Source organism: Silurus meridionalis, chromosome 10, assembly GCF_014805685.1.
Source record: "Silurus meridionalis isolate SWU-2019-XX chromosome 10, ASM1480568v1, whole genome shotgun sequence".
In the NCBI taxonomy this organism is placed as follows: Eukaryota; Metazoa; Chordata; class Actinopteri; order Siluriformes; family Siluridae; genus Silurus; species Silurus meridionalis.
In genome coordinates, this window is record NC_060893.1 from 15,514,562 (window position 1) to 15,533,519 (window position 18,958).

General features: G+C 36.7%; 1 protein-coding gene across 1 annotated transcript; it reads left to right on the forward strand.

Moving 5' to 3' along the window:
* Positions 1-1,048: 1,048 nt before the first annotated feature.
* Positions 1,049-18,886, forward strand: elp1 (elongator acetyltransferase complex subunit 1). The gene is made up of 37 exons (XM_046859561.1): positions 1,049-1,178; positions 1,357-1,508; positions 2,603-2,755; positions 3,517-3,598; positions 3,692-3,772; positions 3,889-3,974; positions 4,259-4,358; positions 5,830-5,920; positions 6,140-6,263; positions 6,349-6,442; positions 6,752-6,982; positions 8,092-8,262; positions 8,401-8,476; positions 8,586-8,747; positions 8,919-9,025; positions 9,546-9,649; positions 9,808-9,861; positions 10,166-10,271; positions 11,304-11,419; positions 11,694-11,767; positions 11,880-11,958; positions 12,034-12,113; positions 12,204-12,356; positions 12,582-12,667; positions 13,181-13,329; positions 13,438-13,561; positions 13,657-13,754; positions 14,303-14,504; positions 14,746-14,807; positions 15,867-15,929; positions 16,009-16,069; positions 16,166-16,279; positions 16,405-16,525; positions 17,386-17,513; positions 17,874-18,025; positions 18,497-18,575; positions 18,657-18,886. Exons 2-37 carry the CDS (start codon positions 1,359-1,361, stop codon positions 18,722-18,724), a joined length of 3,981 nt encoding a protein of 1,326 aa, XP_046715517.1. The 5' UTR covers positions 1,049-1,178; positions 1,357-1,358; the 3' UTR covers positions 18,725-18,886.
* Positions 18,887-18,958: the final 72 nt, after the last annotated feature.

Genomic DNA, 18,958 nt, shown 5'->3' on the forward strand with positions numbered 1-18,958 from the left:
TCCAAAACTGCTTTAAAAAGAACCAGTAGCAAAGTAGAAAGATGTGTGGGCAAAAAAAAAGATGGAAAACACCACCCTTGTTGCTATAAACAAAATAAATGTATTGTTCTATTTCAGTCATTTTCTTTATATATATATATATATATATATATATATATATATATATATATATATATATATATATATATATATATGTGTGTGTGTGTGTGTGTGTGTGTGTGTGTGTATATATGTGTATATATACACACACATATATAATATAAAGAAAATGACTGAAATAGAACAATACATTTATTTTGTTTATAGCAACAATATATATATATAATACAAAATACTTTGTAAGAAGGCTACATTATGACATCATCAAAATGCAGCCTCTGATTGGTCTACTCAGTAGTTTGTTGAGAATTGTTCAGATCAGAACAGCAAATTGAACCATATGAAAGAAGGTGGTCAAAGTAAAAAACATACAAGCTGCCAGCTGTCCAATGATTCATAAATAAATATTTGTTTGCTGAATATTGTACCCTAATTGAAGTAGCTGTTTGGTAGCATCATGATTTTGCATACCGTTGCATGAACGACTGCCTGACAGATAATATATTATTATATTTATGATTAATTAGTTAGAAACTAGTTGCTATGAATACAGGTGCCATCAGTTGTCTTCTTATAAATGACTTGTTTGTCATTGAGTCAGTGTTTCTGATGCAAATTAGGTCATTTGTTACCAAACAGTAAGCAACTAAATTATTATGAGTCACTCGCAAACTGTTAAACATTATATTAACTGTAACCTTTATCTGGGAGATCACAGGGAAATGTATGTGAATATTTGATCTGGTAACTGGTTGCATTTGTCAGATTTATTGCATGACTCGGCCAGAGAAAAGCTGTTGCCATCAAACATTGTTTATCAATTTATATATAGAGAATAAAGTACAGAATTGTGACTTGTCCTTGAACTTGGATAAGCCATGCCTCCTCTTTTGTTTTTTTCAATAAAAGCAGTAATATTACACTGAATGGCCGCTAGGTGGCGGTGTATCAAAAATGCACCCACGTGTCTTATTTCGGCATCTTTATGGTTTAGAGGTCAGAGTTGAAAGTGCAGAAACTTCACAGCGTGTTGTTTTGCTCCGTATGGCTTTCCTCTCATAGTAAACACAGGCCAAAAGGTGTGCGATGTTTATGATCAGATTTTAAGCGTTTTACGTATTTAACGTATTATTAGCTTTGTGCTACTAAATCTAGTTAGCGTTTTTTTTTTTTAAAGCACAGGCTAACTAGCACAGCTTAGCATTGTTACATGTGTGTTTGTGTTAAGTGATGAATGTTTGCTGTTTTATTTTACAGAAATGAGAAACCTAAAGCTGCGGAAATGTGTGCGGATGTCGGAGATGCAGAGTCCTGGTTCTCCCCAGTGTGTTTCTGTGAGAATAGACACAGACACCATACTGATCGCCTCTCAGTTCTCCATCACAGAGTACATGCCCAGGACAGGACAGGTACAGTCACCTGTGTGACCCACACTCCACCCTGTTCCCTGTAGAAGTGCGGCACTTTGGGAGTCTGAAAGCCCAAAATAAAGTCATATAAATTCTCATGTGCGTTTATAAACTTCCACTGCACTTCAGCTGATCAGTCCACTGCAGATTTTTTTGTCAAATATTTGGCTTGTTATTTGAAATCATAGAATAAAGTTCTGATTTGCTGGAGCTATCAAGCTCCTCTATTTCACCAGCATAGAAAAAAATGGAATAAATTTGCTAATTGAAAGTTATGATTTCTTTACCTTCAGTGGCTGCATTTTACTGCTCATGGGGATGCAGAATACTTCATTTTCTGTGCACACGGTTCATGTTGTACTTCATTCTTTATCCAACACTGCTGCTTGTTTAAATTCTAATTTTAGGGCTATTTTTCCAGCCCATAGTCACTCAAAACTGACCCTAAACATACACACCTCAAAACCCACATTCAGTTTAAATTGATCGGTTCACTTCCATGTTCTAAACATGTAACCTGGATTGATTGTAGTGAAGTCAAGAAGCTTTTATTGTCATTTTAACCATATATAGCTGATGCAGTACACAGTGAAATGAAACAACGTTCCTCCAGAACCCTGATGCTACATACAACTACAATCACAGAAACAGAAAACACAGGGCTAAGGACTAGTGTCTTCGCCACATAAAGTGCACCGTGTGCAACCTGGTGCAAGCAGTGAAAAGACAACACAAGACAGTGCAAGACAAATACACAAAACGCAAAATAGTTTCGCCAGTAAACCTGGTGTAAAGAGACAAAGTGAACAGTAGCAAAAATGTAAACAAAATGTTGTGCAAAAGAGCAAATAGCAGCAATCCAGAAAAGATGTGTAAAACAGCATGTAAACAGTTTATGGTAATGAAGTGATGTAATATGAGTGGTACTGAAGACATGGATGTGCAAAGTGGGTACGAGTGTGTGTTGAGTCCGGGTTGTACAAAATAGTCACACAGTTTTGTGTGTGTGTGTGTGTGAGTTCAGAGTGATTACTGACTCTGCTGTTTGATTATTAAAGATTTGTGAAGTTTATTTTCACTGTTCTTGTGTTTAGGTAGTGAATGAAGTGTCACTAACCATGGACAGCTATCTCCCAGAAGACGGCAGTGGTGTTGTCGTGGGTATTCAGGATCTGCCTGATCAGGAATCTGCTTGTGTGGCGACTGCCCAGGGCGATGTCATTCTGTGGAACCTAAACACTAATCAGGTATCCATACGTTGTTATTTAAAAAAATACATAAATAAATAAAAAAGCTATTGCTTTTTAATGAATAAATGGGATTTGCTCAAGCACTTATCAGTCATTAGTGGTCAAACATACACTTCTTTATTAAGGAGTAATACACAACAGGACCTGATGTTAAAGGATGATGTCCAACAACAGATGGTGTGATGCAGATGATTTTCTTTATCACACAACATATAAATCTGTATCTACGTATTTATATTTTCAGATTTTTTTTGTTCTAAGTAAATAACAGTAAGAAAATCATACATTTTATAGATTGTTTAATATTGAGAACATTTATAGAAGTTGTTGTCTGTTATCACTTTATAAACAGTTGCTCCATCACCAATTTCTCTGTTGTTCACGTTCTTATTAATCAAAACATGCAGAAAATTTAAAATCTTTAAAAAAATATCACTTTGAAGAAAGCTTTGCCATAGCACTTTTTTTGTCAGTAATGTTTCTTTTATTAAATAAATCAATTTCCTATTAAGTGCAAATGTTTGCAAACTGTTTTCCATTTAATACGCTGTATAAACTGACCAACAGCAATGTGATATAAATGATATAGTATTTTTTGTTCTTGCTGTAGAATACATACTAATGAGCACATGTCTATACATATGTTATATAAGTACCCCTGGATTAAATTGGGATTCACAACTACATGTAAAAAGCTGTTTTTTAAGGGTATATGTAGACATTTATCTGGAAACTTTGGATCTCTGTGTGTTTGGCAGCTGGAGTGTGTGGGAAGTGTGGATAGTGGACTCACTGCCATGAGCTGGAGTCCAGACCAGGAGCTGGTGACATTCTGCACAGGTCTGTTCCTAAGAGACGTTTATATCAGTACTGTAATGGATTCATTATATATAAGCTGGTTTGTGATTTCTTCTGTGCCGTTCTTCTCTCTAGGTCAGGAGACAATCATCCTAATGACTAAAGACTTTGAGCCCGTAACTGAGGTGGCCATTCAGCAGGATGAGTTTGGAGAAGGTAAGACTTTCACAAGTTCTGAGCTTAGAGAAATGGCCCAATTTATTTTCATGTGTTAAAATATAACACAGAATGTTGAACATTAACACAGAACATTTGTTGTGATTGTGGATCAGGGAAATTCATCACAGTAGGATGGGGTAAGAAGGAGACACAGTTTCACGGCTCGGAGGGGAAGCAGGCGGCACAGAAGAAAGCTGCAGTAAGTCTTTATCTACTATTATTTATGTAATGTCAAGATTCAAATCAGTGTCTTTTGTACACTTCCTTTCATATTCATTTTACACATCAGTTTGTTAATGTAAACCTGAATATTCTTTAAAAAAGAATACCTAGAAAACATCCCATCCTATAGCTGGAGACGGTTTTCAAATCTAAATATTTTTTAATAATTAATATTATTTTAAAGACTACTGTATGATAGTGATTTGCATATGTCCTCTGTATATGTTTACAATTGCACATTTCTGTTGCATGTCATAAAAGGAAGTGCAGCTGGCAGTGCCATGGGATGACCGCATGCCAAGGATCACATGGAGAGGCGATGGGCAGCTTTTTGCAGTTGGCGCAGTCTGTCCTCAAACAGGCAAATCTCTCATTATTTAATAACCGGTAGAGGGCAAATCAATAACCTGGAACAAGCATATTATATGTCCGGGCAATGTTTGTGTCAATAGTTGTCTGATGGGCCATTAAGTTTAACAACCAAAAATCCCCACAAACTACTTATTATTGACTAAACCAAGTCTTATTTGGTATGTATCTGTGTTTAAACCTAATGTGCCATGAATATACCTTCTGCTTCCGAATCGTACATACAGTGCAGCCGGAAAGTTTTCACAGCGCTTCACTTTTTCCATATTTTGTTGTTACAGCCTTCTTCCAAAATTGATTAAATTTATTATTTTCCTCCAAATTCTACAAACAATACCCTATAATGACAGCATGAAGTTTGTTTGAAATCTTTGCAAATTCAATTTTAATTTAACTAAAAAAAATCTATTGTACACAAATATTCACAGCCTTTGCTCAACACTGTGTTAAAGCACTATTGGCACCAATTACAGCCTCAAGTCTTTTTGAGTTTGATGCTACAAGCTTGGCACACCGACTTTTGGCCTGTTTCTCCCATTCTTCTTGACATGACATGACTCTTGGCATTCAGGCCAGAGTTCAAGAATTTTGTTTCTCATGGTTTGAGAGTCCTTCAGGTGCCTTTTTTTTAGCAAACTCCAGGTGGGCTGTCATGTTCCTTTTACTGAGGAGTGACAACTTTACCTGGCCATTTTGCCCTACAGGTGTGACTGGTGGAGATGGTTGTTCTGGAAGGTTCTCCTCTCTCTACAGAGAAATGCTGGAGCTCTTTTAGAATAACAATCGGGTTTTTTGTCACCTGCCTGACAAAGGCCCTTCTCCCTCAATCGCTTATTTTGGTTGGACGGCCTGCTCTAGGAAGAGTCCTGGTGATTCCAAACTTCTTCCACTTACGGATGATGGAGGCCGGTGTGCTCATTGGGTCCTTCAGTGCTCCAGAATTCCCGCAGATGGACTCCAATCAAGTTGTAGAAACATCTGAAGGATGATCAGTGCAAACAGGATGCACCTAAGCTTTAAGTGTAATAAGAAAGGCTGTGGATACTTATGTACAATGTATTTTTTTATCTTTATTTTCTTTCTGCCATGTTGTTTTCATGGGTTATTGTTTGTAGAATAAAAAAAAAAATAATGAATTCAATCCATATTGGACTTAAGCTGTAACATAAATTGTGGAAAAAGTAAAGCACTGTAAATATTTTCCGGAAGCACTGTACATATTCAATAGCATGCTTGCCTGTTAGACAGATCATATTAGAACCAGGAGCATGCAGCTTTCATGTTACTCTCCTTTTATTCTTCCATACACAGTTAGCTCACAGCTCACAATATTTTTGACATGCTGTGTGAGGACAGAGCACACTAGTTCATAGCTAAAGTAGATTAGTCTCAGACCTTCAAGCTTAGTCAGCTTTCAGGCAACCAAGATATGATTCATGATTTGTGCTTTTGTGTTGTTTCAGGTGCTAGAAAAGTCAGAGTGTGGAATAGAGAGTGTGTCCTGCAGGCTACTAGTGAAGTTGTGAATGGGCTTGAAGAAGCTCTCTGCTGGAAGTAAGAGCTTTCGTAATAATCCAGCTGTGATAAATCTAAAACCAACTTAAACTCTAAAACCGGGAAAATTACTTTTGTGACTATAAACATTTTCTATTAGATTTATGTTAGTTATTGAATCATTTCTAGTGATCACTGCTAAATAATATTGCAGTAGAAGCCTATGACTGTTGGTCTGTAATAATATTATAAACTGTAACATTGCAGTGTGTGTTTCAGACCTTCAGGTAGCCTGATAGCTTGCACCCAGCGCCACCTTAACAAACACAGTGTTGTGTTTATGGAAAAGAATGGCCTGCTGCATGGAGACTTTACTCTGCCCTTTGCCAAGGACCAGGTTAAGGTAGGCAATAATTTACTAATAATGTACTTGACAAACAGCAACTGTTTTTGTGTTAATGCATGTTATTGTGCATCATGTGTTCCAGGTGAAGGAGTTACTTTGGAACAGTGACTCCACTGTGTTGGCTGTTTGGCTTGAGGATCTGAACACAGGCGTAAACAACAACACCAACACATACAGTTAAATATGAATTTACACTCTCTTTATTCTGTTATAATTCTATGTATTTACAATAATACACTTTCCATGATCCACTTCTGTGTTATTAGTTACCATATATATATATATATATATATATATATATATATATATATATATATATATATAATATAATATATATATATATGGTAACTAATAACACAGAAGTGGATCATGAAAGTGTATTATTGTAAATATATATATATATATATATATAGATATAGATATAGATATATAGATTGATAGACATATAGATATTTATTATTTTCTTTTCTTTTTTTTTTTTTTAGTTCAGCTCTGGACAGTTGGGAATTACCACTGGTACCTGAAACAGAGCCTGCATTTTGGAAGTGAGCCTTCAAAGGCTCCAGTCTGTGTGTGTTGGGACCCTGTAAAGCCACTCCAGTTCCACCTGCTGACTCATGACTGGAGCAGTTACACATATGACTGGGGCTGGAGCACCGATCGTAGCCAAGGATATGATTCACATGATAATGCCAGTGTGGCTGTGATCGATGGAGGTGAGAGACTTCAAAAATACTTCAGTTGGATGATCATAAGTGTGATTTGTGCTCAAAGGTCAGGTCAGAGATTTATTTTGGCAAACATATCTGTCTATTGTAAGGAGTACATGACTTAAACATTTGATTACCAGCTTTCAGCCAGTCCAGACAAAGAGGTGTTTATTCTGTTATTATTCAGGTGTCTTAGCCTAGACATTGCACATACACGTTTTTAGTGCTCTGCTTGGACTTCTTTCAAGCTGAAATCTCACTGATACTTCTATCAGCTGCCAATTGAACAGCATTGTAATGTAAGTAATGCAGAATTGATCCATTATTCCACAGATGATCAAAATGTGATTCAGAATGTAATTCAAAGAATTAATCTTAAATACCATTGAAGATCACACGTTGGTTATAAGGATTAATATGCAAGACTTTCAGGACAGTAACTGACTATGCATTGAATTTCAGCATAAATTTATTATACTATAATACCTCGCTACCCCTGGTGGTCTAGTGGTTAGGATGCGGTGCTCTCACCACTGCGGCCCGGGTTCGATCCCCGGTCAGGGAACCAACCCCAGCCACTCTCAGTGCCGGTCCCAAGCCCGGATAAATTGGGGAGGGTTGCGTTAGGAAGGGCATCCAGCGTAAAAAGATGTGCCAAATCAAACATGCGGAGGATCCGCTGTGGCGACCCCTAACGGGAGAAGCCGAAAGAAAGTTACTGTAATACCTCGCTACTCGTTGGTTTTTATGACCAGAGCTGAAACTGACGAGTACAGTACAAGTAGGTGGAAGCATTTTTAACCACTTTAGGACCCATGATTTAGGCTTAAAATGCACAGCAAGCACAAAAGAGAGCCCTATGGCACTGTTCGTGAGCTAACATGAGACTCTTCATGCAGCTGTTTTACCGCTCACACATTTCAGCGCGAGAGTCGTTGTCGAGTTTCGAGCAAGTGCTGAAACATTTTTTAGTTGTAATAAAGTAATGAGTACTGAATTTAATAGGTTTCGGAGCCAGTGAGCACCGAGATATTACTCTATATGTGTAACTGGCTTTCCCAGGACTTTGGTTTCTAAATCTTTTACTTTCCCCACATGTTCTTCTTGTCTTACAGCTAAGGTTTTAGTGACAACATTTCGTCAGTGTGTGGTTCCACCACCAATGTGTTCCTATGAACTGCAGTTTCCTGTTCCTGTTAACCTGGTCACCTTCCACAAACAGCCACTGAGTACCAATGAGCTCGCAGCATTAACAGCAGATGGGTGTTTGCATATCGCTGGCCCAGGTTTGCAAATAGAAAATAAAAACCCATGACAAACAAACATTTTTATGTTTTTTATGTTGTGCATTACAGTGTGGTTGTATTCATGCTTTGTGTTAAGTTTTCTTAAAGCAACAATTTTTTTTGCCTTTCTCACTCAAGATACCAGTGAGCCTATTAAGGATGCTTCAGGATTTAGAGTCGTCTCTAAACCACTAGTTTTACAAAAGTCATATAGGTTAGTGTCACTGCCTGTATTGAACTATACTGTACTGTACTGCAGTTGTTATTCTTGTGATGTGTGTGTGAATGTTGTTTGCTTACTGTTGATTATACTTTGTTTGCAGTGTTGCAGGGGCCTGTGAGGGGGTTCTGGCTTTGCGTCTTCTGCACTGGCTGAGGAAGGACATATTTCTGGCAGTAGCATGTGGCGATGAAGTAAACCATTCACGTCTCCTTGTACTGACTCCAGCAGAAGCCCAGAGCTCAGAACCCAGACTAGAAATCAGGTACAAACTAAATCTCAAACTTTTAAATCCCGGATTTCATTGTGTAATGTTGTTTTTGTTTGTTTTGTTTTTTTTATATAATTTTGTATCAGAAAACACTTGGTCTTTTGTATATATGCGTATGCTGCAGAACAGGGTTGGAATACTAAAATTTAGTTTTTGTTAAATCAGGTCAGAAGTCAAAGTTGAAGGCCATGTGTTTAGCATGTGCCACAGCTCCAAGAGTGACACCCTGGCTTTACAGCTGGAGGATGGACAGATGAGGAGAGTGAATTGGGGTGAGTGATCTTATTGACCTTGATTTTTGTTGCTGTATTTTAGTGGTTGATTGGAAGATAGCGTTTTACGTTCCATCTTAAATTATAACTGATTTAAAATAATCTAGTAAAACTGAAATAAAATATTGCAACAGGATGACCCTAACTACAAAACTAACCGAAAAAACAAACACACACCTGGTTAATTAGCATTTATACTGTCGCATCATTCACTGACCGGAAGAATGTGTTTGCTTATTCGATGGGGATGTTTTGTTACAATCGAAAATGTATAGTATTTTGAGCCATTACACCAGATTTTCAGCTATTTTTTTTTCTTTTTTGTAATACACAAACAATATAAACTGTAAAAGTTTAGTTTTTGTTTTACTTAAAAGATATTAAAGTTCATTTTTAATTGTACTACTTGGTGTGTAATATTGATTTGTGTGGGTTTCCCTCGGTTTTTAATTGCCACATATGTTCTTCAATTATTTTAGTAATATCTAGTATAGTAATTATGCATGACTCTCATGTTCAGACTCTGCAGAGATAACAGTGACTGAATGGAAGGATTCACTACAGTTCAGTGTTAACTTTCCCCAGCCCTGTGTTCACACTGCACTGTGTATCATCACCGGAGAGGTAACAATATAGGAAACACATTTTACTTTGTCTTTTTCCAGGCATGTCTGTTGTGTGTGTATTTAGACATTCAATTCAATTTGATTTGTATAGCACTCTAAACATTGTCCCATAGTAGCTTAACTGAAATATGTACTGTGCATTGTGTCTCTCTGCAGGAGCATTTAGTAGGTCTGACAGAAAGATCCCACCTCTATATTGGTAACAGTATGGTATGTATGTGCACAGATTTTAACAGTCTACTTAGTCACAGCTTATTGGGGGGAAAAAAATAAATAAATATAAATATATATATATATATATATATATATATATATATATATATATATATATATATATATATATATATATATATATATAATTTGTATTATTTTTTTATTTTTGCTAACAAGACTATTCAACCACCTCTTCTTATTCAAAAGCAGGAGGAAAATGTGTACGTAAATAACATGGATTTAACAAGTTGTAGAGATTTAATCACGTATATCTGGTTAAAATTATATTTCTGTTCTACAGGTCGCCTCTAATATTTCCTCCTTTGTGGTGTATAATGAGTTCCTCCTTCTCACCACACATGCTCACACATGCCGTTGCTTCCACCTGACCACAGTGTCAGTCAAAGGTAAGAACATGACTTGCAGACGGTATGCTTTTTATTGGGTTTTTTTGTCTTTTATCACAACATAAGTACAAACAGCTAATCTTTTGTTTCTTCATTTAATCTCACATCCATGAGACAAGTTCCTCTTATCGCCTGCTTCTCTGCTGTGACGTGTATAAACCAAGAAATATTAAACAAATGTCTCTTCAGAAAACCTTTAAAAGCTTGATCAAACATTTCTTATTGCATTGTTGAACAGTGTGTACTATTGCAAAATTGTTTTCCCAGAAAACAGTCTGAATAGTCAGATTCAAGAAATCTAGTTACTGCTCAATGTATATAACATTTAAGTGTATTGTAAATATACTTGTATAATATTGTAAATAACACACACTGGTCCTGGACATGAGCTTGCTATTGTACATTACTAAGCATAAAGCTACACAAAATGGCCAAATGTTTGTGGACACCTGCTGATCATGCCCATAGCTTGTTTTTTGGAAGCACACAAATCGTATATGGTTGTCTCTTATATGCCGTAGAATTTCATTTTTACATGCCATAGAATTACATTACAACATGTGATTGACTGGTACTAACCTGTTCCAGTATGACAAGTGAGCTCTACGGTCTGCCACAAACGTAATGGTCTGCATGTAGCTTTATTCTTAACCTTTATTAACACCTTTTGCATTAACTGGAACATAGAAATGATTATTATAACAGCAAAGCAAAGCGAAATCTAGAATGGGATGTTCATAAACACACATGGGTGTAATACATGTCCATAAACATTGGCTCATGTAGTAATGTATGTTTGTGAGATTCACCATAGTCTTGCTAGTCCACTCTGTACACATTGTTGGAGTAACAATAAACCCTGATTATGCTTTTTCAATGCTTATATAATGTAATAGTGTACCATTGGTTAGCGGTAACAGTATCATCAATATTCTTCTCACAAAATTGCATCTGTGAGCAAGAGTGGATAATGAAGCTGTCAGTATGAGCCTCTTTCTAAATGCATGCACTGTTATTGCGGTGTGTCTGCAGACATGCAGGTGGCTCTGAGTTCTGAAGCAGCTCAAAATGATGAGAGTGTGCGCAAAGTAGAGCGAGGATCTCGCATCGTTACTGTGGTGCCTCAGGACACCAGACTCATCCTACAGGTTAGAGCTGAACTCAACAACAAACTCACACTCTCTCATCATTCATGCTGCCTGTCAGCTCCAGATCATCAAAAGCCATTGTTTTCAGTATTTTTAGACTCGACATTTCCCTTAGGCAGAAAGTCAACTACCTTCATTTTTTGTCATTTAGTCTTGAAATGTACACAAGACTTCACTTTGAGACCCCAAGAGTTTTAGATAAATCTCTGCGATGTGAATTCCTCATCATTTTAGATGAACTTTGATCACAGGCCGTGTGCATTTTTCCCCCCAGATGCCCCGTGGTAACCTAGAGACCATCCATCACCGAGCTCTTGTGCTTGCTCAAGTCAGGAAGTGGCTTGATGAGTATGTGTTCCTAATAAATCATAAAGTGCATAAGATTCAATCTTGTTCTAGTAAATGAATGTTTTTGAAGCATAAGTATGTTTAAAAGGTTTTAAATCTCTTAAAATTCTAGACTGAACTTTAGAGATGCTTTTGAATGCATGAGGAAGCTGCGGATCAACCTGAACCTAATCCATGACCACAATCCCAGTGTAAGTAATCTAATGATCGTGTGATTTCCTTATATTTGCTGTATGTAAAGTAATTTTACAGTCTGTGATTTACAGGTGTTCTTGGAGAATACAGAGCAGTTTCTAAAACAGATTGCCTCAGTCAACTACATCAACCTTTTTCTTACAGAGCTCAAGTAAGAAGCCTCAAGCCTTTCTATACTACATTGTTATACAGTAAATATTTGAGATATATTCAAAGCATAATGGGATTTATTACTCAATAGAGAGGAAGATACTACAAAGACGATGTACCCATGCCCATTGAATTCAGCATGCCAGTCTGCTTCAGTAACCCTAAAAGGAGGTCAGAAAAAAAAAAAAGTGGACACTGTCTGTGATGCTCTGCGATCAGCAATGGAAACTCTTGATCCACATAAGTATGTTCTTAAAAATTCATGTTCTGAATGTAACTTATGGATTATATATATATAATACACACTTTCATAAAATATGATACAATGATTTGTGTTATTTCTCTAATATTAATCTTGTTCAGTAGTTAAGCATTTAGTAAAGTTACATAGTTAAGTTTCATTTGTAGCATTTCTTTAGGTTTTCTTTTTCAAGAGCATTTGATCGATTTAATTTTTTTTTCCTTGCAGGTACTGTCTGTGTATTTTAACAACTCATGTGAGGAAGACGACACCAGAACTAGAGATTGCTCTACAGAAGGTCCATGAATTGCGTGGTAAGAAGTCTGGCAATATCTAACAAAGAAATTAATCAATCAAAGCAAATGAGGACCCTTTTTAGCAAAATTAGAGTTTCTTGTCGTTTTGATATTTATATATTTATTTAATTCAGACACATTTTTTAAGGGTTCCATTTACCAATTAATCATCAGGAGGGGGAACAGAATTTAATAGAAAAACTCTATTTCAACATCAGCTACTCATTACTTTATGTAATAATGAAAATATGCAAGAATTTAAAATCCTATTGAAAAACCTCAATAATAACTTGCTTGAATTCTTTTTGCACACTAGAGGGCACTAAACTCTCTCTTTGCCTAACAATTCAGTGATTAATATCAATTTTGGTAATTCGAGGAAGCTCTTGAAAACCGTGACAGTAATATGTCATCCTCTCCTGCTCCATCTTTACACAGTTATAGATCAGTTACTTAATGATCATTTTCTTAAACTATTCAAATCTGTATGTATTTATCACCCCTTTTTTATGTGTTTGTTTTTGTGATTAGTCAACCCACCTATTGTAGAAAATGCAGTGAGTGCAGAGGAGGCTCTGAAGTATCTCTTGTTCCTGGTCAACGTTAATGAACTGTATGAACACTCCCTGGGGACCTATGACTTTGACCTGGTGCTCATGGTAGCAGAAAAGTCTCAGAAGGTTGGGGATGTTTCCATGTAGTTATTATGGACACAATTTGTAAAACCTTGAATAGAAAATCTGATTGAAATTTAATTTTGTTCTTCTCTTCTCTTTTATCATCTCTAGGACCCTAAAGAATATCTTTCCTTCCTGAACATGCTAAAAACCTTGGAACCTAATTACCAGCGTTATACCATAGATAAACATCTGAAGAGATACAAGAAGGCCTTGCATCACCTCAGCAAGTGTGGTGAGGGCTTACACAGTCTGACTATAGGTTAATAAAACATATAGAAATTATTAAAGCATAAGAGCGATATCTTTGTTTCTCTCTCTTTCTCTAAGGCGAAGAACACTTCACAGAATTATTAAACTTGGTGAAGGATCAGAAGCTGTACACTGAAGCTCTTCAGCTCTACCCTGCAGATAGCCAGCAATACAAGGTTACTTTCACTTATGAGTGCTGATTATATACCATGTTTATTTATCTGCCTTTAATATCCTCTACTGTCTACTTGCACATGGTTCCTGTGAAATTGTGTTAAAAATCTGTACTGTGGTCAAAGTGATCTATCAGCTGGTGGAAGTGTGGTGGAGGGGAGTGTATAATTTATTCACATAATTTATACACACTATATATATATATATATATATATATATAACACATTTTAACACCTTTTAAACATAAGCAGTTTTACAGCATTTTTTTTTATGTAGTTGCAAATGTGTGAAGTGACTTATAGTTGCTGGTTGGTAGCCATTAAAAGCAGTGTTGAATTGGCCGCTCAAACAGTGAGTCTGAAGTTGTTCAGGGCGACATGGTGATACTTGCATAGGTCACCATATGTTCCAAGGCCACCACCGATAAGAAGATTTCAAGACCAGGTTTATTGGCATAGATGATTCATACACATGATGCTCATTTGAATACTTGCATCTCTAAAGGGTGCCGGGGTCACAAATAATCTTGACCTCTCTGTGATATCATCAGATGCTGAGTGTGGCCTATGCTGAACACCTGTTGGAGGATCAGCAGGCTGAGCAGGCAGGGTTGTTGCTATGGCGATGTGGAGAAATGCCTCGTGCTTTGCAGGCCTTCGTTAGTTGCACCAGCTGGAGACACGCCCTCGCCGTAGCGACACACATCCCTGTACCACCCACACAGCTAACACAGCTCGCACGAGATCTAGCAGGTATTTGTTGTGTGTTTTTCTGCGCACATGTGTGTGTGTGTGTGTGTTCAGTTATCCATTTAAGCCATGGTATTCGTCTAGGATATGTATCTTATCTCTCTAAAATAAATGTCAAAATGTTGACATTACTTGGAGTAACCCACATAATAACCTAGAATAAATGTCAACATTTTTAATCCTACATCTTTATACTTAGCCCAAACTGATTTTCCCATTGCATTGTGTGATCAATGTGTTTCAGAGAAGCTTCTGGAAATGAGGAAACATACAGAGGCTGCTCTGCTGCTGGAGCAATATGCTAAGGTACAAATAATCGAATCTGCTCTTTTTTCAATTCACTCACTGGTCTGTGTTTCCATGATTCTTACATTAGTGCAGCTGCAGGGCCATTAGTTAAATTGATAAATAAACCATATTCCAGCATATTTCACCTCCATATACTGAGGAAAAAACAAAACAGGAAACCTGTTTACCAAAACCTCGCTAAAAGCACATGTTGATCTCAGGCAAAACAATGAGCTCCAAATCCATTGTTAGTGCTGTATTTTGTATCTTTATCCAGCTGAGAAATGTCCCCACCGTCGGACGAATAAAGGTATATCTTATGTTATCTTTGTAAAACTGGATCAGTTATGTTTTGTAAGATAATTGTTATATCAGTGTAGCATTAGGGCGAGTGTATATGCAAATAGGTCAGCTGTGGCCTGTATTTACTTTAAGATGCCTGGACTTATGGAACTACCTAAACACTCATTTCTGCTGGGAAATTAGTTACAGTTCATGACTGTGGTAATGGCCTGTTCTACAGATGTGGTTCAGAGAGATTATACTGATTAATGCTGGAGTGATTCTTTAGTTACTGTATTGCTATAGGAAAATAAACAGGGGTGACTTTTGCAACCCCGTGCCAAGCAGAGTTACTGTCACCTGATGTGGTTTATTTATTTTATATAACAGTGAGTTTATGTATGCATGTATGTACACATTTTACTGGTCATAGTTATAATTATGGTTAATGGTGCAAAACTTTAGATCCTGTAACCATGTTTTAGCAGCTATAAACAATGGTCTTGAAATTAATGCAGCAAACAAAATGCAGCTTGTAATGTGAAAAGTCTTTCATCTTGTGTTGAAAAGATTAAAAATTACTGTAACAAAATACTGACAATGGAGTTATTGACCCAATTATTGCTGAGTAAACATGTATCTATGTATTTCTGCAAACAATTGAATTCTATTTTTTTTTTTTTGCATTACATGTATAATACAAATCATATTCATAAAGACACAAATATAAATTGTGTTAAGATTCTGTAAGCTGTTGATTATGGATCATTAATTGTTGAATAATGGTATTTTCAGGACTGTGAGGAGGCTATTTCTGCCCTGATTGAGGGAGCTGCATGGGAGGAAACTCTCAGAATAGTGAGTCACTTGTGGTTTCTTTGCATTATTTAATCTTTGAACTAGTGTTTTTCATCTTTTATTTGTATATTTATTACAGATTTACCTTTACAACAGACCAGACATCATTGAAACCAATCTGAAGCCTGCACTTTTGGAAGGTATTATACTGGTTTTCATCCTTGACTTGCATACGTCAAACTTTTTCTGTTTGTTGGTTCCCCTCTCAAGCTTGTGTTTTGTCTGACTTTGTTCAGCTCACAGTACTCAAATGGCTTTTGTGGGCTCTCAGAGTGCTCTGTTCACACGCCATAAAAATCGACTTGCTGTTGTGCGAGAGCAGAAAGAGAAGTCTAGACTGGAGTTTATTGGTAAGAATCACTTTAAACTCTGTAGCTATCACAGGACTTAAGTAGAGATGTTTTGTGCTTTTTTTTTTATTTTTATTTATTAATTTTATTTTGCTTGCTTACTGTACCATTTCTCTCCACTGCAGACGAGGACGGCCCTGACTGCGCAGATGCTGAACTCTACTCCGAAGCGAGCAGCGTCCTGACTGGCAGCCGCTTTAAAGTAGCCGGATCGAAGTACTCGCAAAGCAACTCCCGCATCTCCTCGTGAGTTCTAGTTCAGGAGGTCCTAAAGAAAGCCACGCAGTTGTTTTCACAAAGCTCCCCTCACCCCCTCGATACAAATCAGTTCTCGCACAGAATTACTTACTCTGTTTTTAAATCTATCCCTATTGCTTAAGCAGATACAGTTCTAATACCGACATGCCTAGTTCAGTTCCTCATGTCTCAAGATAAAGTGTAAACTAGAGATTATAAAAGTGTTTATAATCTTTGCTGGGTTTTTTTTAAATAAGTTTCATACTTTACATGAATGTGCATCAAAACTATTGAATCAAATCTATGTAGATTAAGGAGGCAGTGTAGTCTGTCGGAGCTGAGGGATACCTGGGAAAATTGGCCAAGTGAAAAAAAAATGTGGGTTAAAAAGTGCCAGGAATGTTCCAATTATACAATACCTAATTCTTATCATAGACATATTCTTTCTATATACATTTAAAATAAAAATAACTCGCTCCAATACTTCTTATTAACACATGCCTTTTTATAACTACTAATACTGATAAGAGAAAATGGACACTCCACAGCATTGAATGTAACTATAAATGGATAAAAGTATGACGTTTTATATCTAAATACAAGTATATAAGTGGATTTGATATTGAAAATAATCAGCTTGTTATTGCAAGCATATCATTAACATGATTTATTCTTTACCTACTGTATTGGGCACATTTTTAGATCAGATTACTGTGACATTCGAAGCTAAATTAAGTATAACTTGAGAGATTTCTGAAGGGGAAATTAATCTTTAAAAGAATTTTCAGCCCAAGTAGAAAGGGTCTATGTTTGCTTGTGTAACTAGTTAAAGCTGAAAGCCTGAGGCTCACTGCAGCTTTTTCATCCAGGAGATCATCGAAGAACCGCAGGAAAGCTGAAGGAAAGAAGCACAGCTTAAAGGAAGGAAGTCCTTTTGAGGACATTGCCCTTCTTCATGCCATTATCCAAATCATCCACATCGTTGATAAGATGAGGGGTAAGGTCTAAAATTCCATTTTTGTTCAGCTGAGTGAAAATGCTACAGATTTTGGCTCTGCTCATAAGTATTGGATGTGGAGAACTGTGTCTTTTGCATAAGTGGACCTCCTCTGCTGGAATGCTCAGTTTAATGCGCTAGTGAGCTTTAATTTCTGCCATGAGCAGCAGAGACCATAAACTCATCAGCAGCCAGGGGGCTCTCGGCTTACTTCAGATAAATGTTTATTTAATATAAGTTTGTTCAGCAGATTATTTTATACATTTATCACATACTGTTTTATACATTTCTTTTATTTTGTGCTAAGACAAGTAATATTAGAGAAAAAACTGACTGCAGCATATCGTTTTTGCTCTGCAGAGGAGATCCACAGCCTCCTGAAGGCACTGGTACTGTTCCAGTATGACAATCTGGCCAGCAGCCTGCAGTCAGAATACAGTGAGCTGCTGCAGCTCATCGACACAGGCATCCCTGAGATCTGGCATGAAGGGCTTCAACAAAACCAAACTCCAGTAAGAAAAAGCATTTTTACTAATTTACTGGAAATTCTGTGCTTGAAAATGTCCATCCTATAACACGATTATTCTTTACCTGCATTTGTTCTACTCTTTACTACTGTCAAAACAACCCAGAAGTTAAAAATAACTGATCGACCATCAGCATTTGCACCTACACAGATGTAAAAGCTTGTACCTAATGGTAGTTCATATTAAAACATTATTTGATCTATTTCTAGATAATCCAACAATTCAGACTCTTTTTTTTTTTTTTCAACCATAGAACCTTGTGGTCCTAAACTTTACATTCATAGAACGCCTTTGGCTTCAAGTCGATTATTTCAATTGAACCAAACATCCCACTGTTGTAAAACCTGAAACAGTTATGTCCAAGTGCATTATCCAATAAATATGGCATAGAATACAGAAGTATATTTGTCTTATTATTTTGTTTGTACCTAATGGATTTATACTTCTCTGTTGTAGGTCACAGGCCCCACTTCAACAGCCAACAGCATCATGGCTTCGTTTCAGCAGCCGAGACCCACCACAGCTTCTCAGCAGGGTGAGTGCTCACTAAAAACACACCTATCACATTCTGTTATCTGAGCTTTAGATTAAAGAGCTGTGTTTCTCTCTCTCTCAGACTCGGAGATCCTCGTCCCACCCAAGATGCGCCAGTCTGTCACCTGGAAACTTTCTATTCTAAAATAGTGCTTGTTTATAAACACCATGCTTTACAATATACAATTTCAAATTATATCTATATTTATCTATATATATAGATATATTCTAGTGGCAAAATGGTTTTTCGGTTAAGTCCAATATTTGCATGTGTCCAATGTATATAATGTAATAAAATTTCCAGGAACAACAGGAAAGTTTGGATAAGCTTTTAGTTCCGATTTGCTACTTTGGTTAGACACCTGATACTTTACTCTTCGTGTT

Excerpts from the sequence above, each read along its gene's own strand:
- elp1 (XM_046859561.1), top strand. The coding sequence starts at position 1,359 with ATGAGAAACCTAAAGCTGCGGAAATGTGTGCGGATGTCGGAGATGCAG. Across the intron at positions 12,357-12,581 it reads GAAACTCTTGATCCACATAA|GTACTGTCTGTGTATTTTAA; the intron begins GTATGTTCTTAA and ends TTTTCCTTGCAG. Across the intron at positions 15,930-16,008 it reads GGGAGGAAACTCTCAGAATA|ATTTACCTTTACAACAGACC; the intron begins GTGAGTCACTTG and ends TATTTATTACAG.